At 39.6% G+C, this 2,089-nt stretch overlaps 1 protein-coding gene across 1 annotated transcript; it reads left to right on the top strand.

The window, feature by feature from the left end:
- Positions 1-26: 26 nt before the first annotated feature.
- LOC105120325 (transcriptional adapter ADA2a-like) lies at positions 27-1,081 on the top strand. The gene is made up of 2 exons (XM_011018495.1): positions 27-439; positions 655-1,081. Exons 1-2 carry the CDS (start codon positions 89-91, stop codon positions 844-846), a joined length of 543 nt encoding a protein of 180 aa, XP_011016797.1. The 5' UTR covers positions 27-88; the 3' UTR covers positions 847-1,081.
- The last annotated feature ends 1,008 nt before the right edge of the window (positions 1,082-2,089 follow it).

Below are 2,089 nucleotides of genomic sequence, written 5' to 3'. Positions count from 1 at the left end.
AAAGATTTGTCAACTTTCAGCTCCTGCTGCTTGGTATTTGTAAAACTTGTATGGAAGCATTCTTAGGCACACTTTGTATCAATTCCAAATGCAAGCTGTGATTTCTGCTGCATATGACAAAAAAATGATGCAGGAAGCTCGAGCTGCTGGCTGTCGAACAGCTGGTGAGGCCCAAGGATTTATTGAGCAGAAGAGAAAGAAGGAAGCTGAAGAAAATGCCCAGAGAGCGAAGGAAAGTATGCAAGCAGGCCCAGCAGGTAAACTGTTGCCAAAGCCAAATCATCTTGACAGCAGCCCTCATGGAGCTGTCAAGTGTTCCACCATTTTTCATCCTGGTGGCAATGACTCATCTCCAATGATTGCAAAACAAGCCATTTCAAGCACCCTCGATGAGTGGGATATTGCTGGATTCCAAGGGGCTGATTTGCTCTCTGAATCTGTAAGAATGCTGTTCAACTTATTAACACTTACGTTATTGAATTTGTTCATGCTTTCAGTTGGATCTCATGTTTGCTATGTTTGAAATTGATTTTGGGAGATAAATGCAACCTGTGCATCATTGCCTGATGTGATTGTGTGTTCATGCATGCTTTTACTTGTTTAACGAGCATCAGATTCGCTTGAGTAAATTGTGATATATTATTTTACATGCAGGATAAGCGTCTTTGTTGTGAGTTGAGAATACTACCTGCACACTATCTCAACATGCTACACATAATGTCAATAGAGATAACAAAGGGTACTGTTGCCAACAAAACCGATGCTCATAGCCTGTTCAAGGTGGAATCAAGCAAAGTGGATAGAGTATATGATATGTTAGTGAAAAAGGGGATTGCTCAAGCATGACTCTAGGTATGACATCTCCATTTTTGTTGATCTACTTACATTGTTTGTGAAAGAGAAGCAGCGTCATACCAATATATTGTATTACTCTCATGTAAGAACGTATTATGACGAGGCATTCTATCATAGATAGTGTAGTGATCTTTTGCAGTGTAATTAGTAGTGGCTGATCAATGGAAGAAGATACACGATGGTGATCTTGATTGTTAATCTTAGTCCCCTTGAAAACAGTAGAATACCTGGTGCTTTTCAGTTTATTTAGGTTCTTGCATGATTACTCTGAAAAAACCAGCCAGCAGGGTGAAACCAAATGTCAGCCTCTGCATGATATTTTAGCATCACCTTGATATGAATTAACCACGCTCTTTGAGGATCCGGCTGCCTCATTTTCACAGATAAAAAATAAAATAAAATTAACATTGGAGTTGATTTGATAGGAGCATTAGGGTTTTATGTAAGAACATCAGTGCTATTTATTGGATAGTTTCAGATTCTTTCAAGCCATTTAGAATGGCGTGGCGTTGTTGAGCAACCCTAGGAAGGAACACGCAAATGAGGAAGGGAGAGCCCTGAGCAATAACAGGGAAGAAAGTGACAGACGGGTGCTGTTTTGGCAAGGGCCTCCATCGCAATGAATATATTTTTTAAAGGGCATTTGAAATACAATGAAATAATAATGTTTTATTTTTTAAATATTAATTTTTGATATTAATCAAAATCATAAAAAGTCAAAAAAATTTAAATGTGTTCTTTTAAAAAAAAACAAAAAAGCACTATAAGGACACCTACAAAGAGCAGGCAGCTAGCAACGTAGGACGTCAACTACAAGTATCAATTCCATTCCCTGCGCCATAAAAGCTTTGTGGGGTTCCCATTAATCAGAAGTCGGCCCCACAATTAATTAAAAAGCCAATGAAAGTGCTAAAAAGCCATGAAAGTACAAGGAGGAAAGGAACAACTCGAATAGATTCCAGAACCAGAGCATTAAAAACCAACGGAGAAGAGAGAAAGTGAAAATGTACAGAAACCAGAAAGCCTCCTCCTCTTCCTCCTCCTTTTGGTCAATCCAATAAATAGGCAGACAGCAGCAGGCACAGGCTCCTCGTCCCCCGGATCTCGACATCATCTTTCATACCCAAAAGGAGTTCCCAAAACAGCGGCTGATACGCCCCTCCCCACCTCTCACTCCCTCTCTCTCCATATCAAAAATCACAAGCTACTTTCATACATGTCAAAGATATCAGGT

This window comes from Populus euphratica, unplaced genomic scaffold (genome assembly GCF_000495115.2).
Source record: "Populus euphratica unplaced genomic scaffold, PopEup_1.0 scaffold6750.1, whole genome shotgun sequence".
Lineage (NCBI taxonomy): Eukaryota > Viridiplantae > Streptophyta > Magnoliopsida > Malpighiales > Salicaceae > Populus > Populus euphratica.
This window is presented reverse-complemented; position numbering and strand designations above follow the sequence as displayed.

Excerpts from the sequence above, each read along its gene's own strand:
- LOC105120325 (XM_011018495.1), top strand. The coding sequence starts at position 89 with ATGCAAGCTGTGATTTCTGCTGCATATGACAAAAAAATGATGCAGGAA. Across the intron at positions 440-654 it reads CTGATTTGCTCTCTGAATCT|GATAAGCGTCTTTGTTGTGA; the intron begins GTAAGAATGCTG and ends TTTTACATGCAG.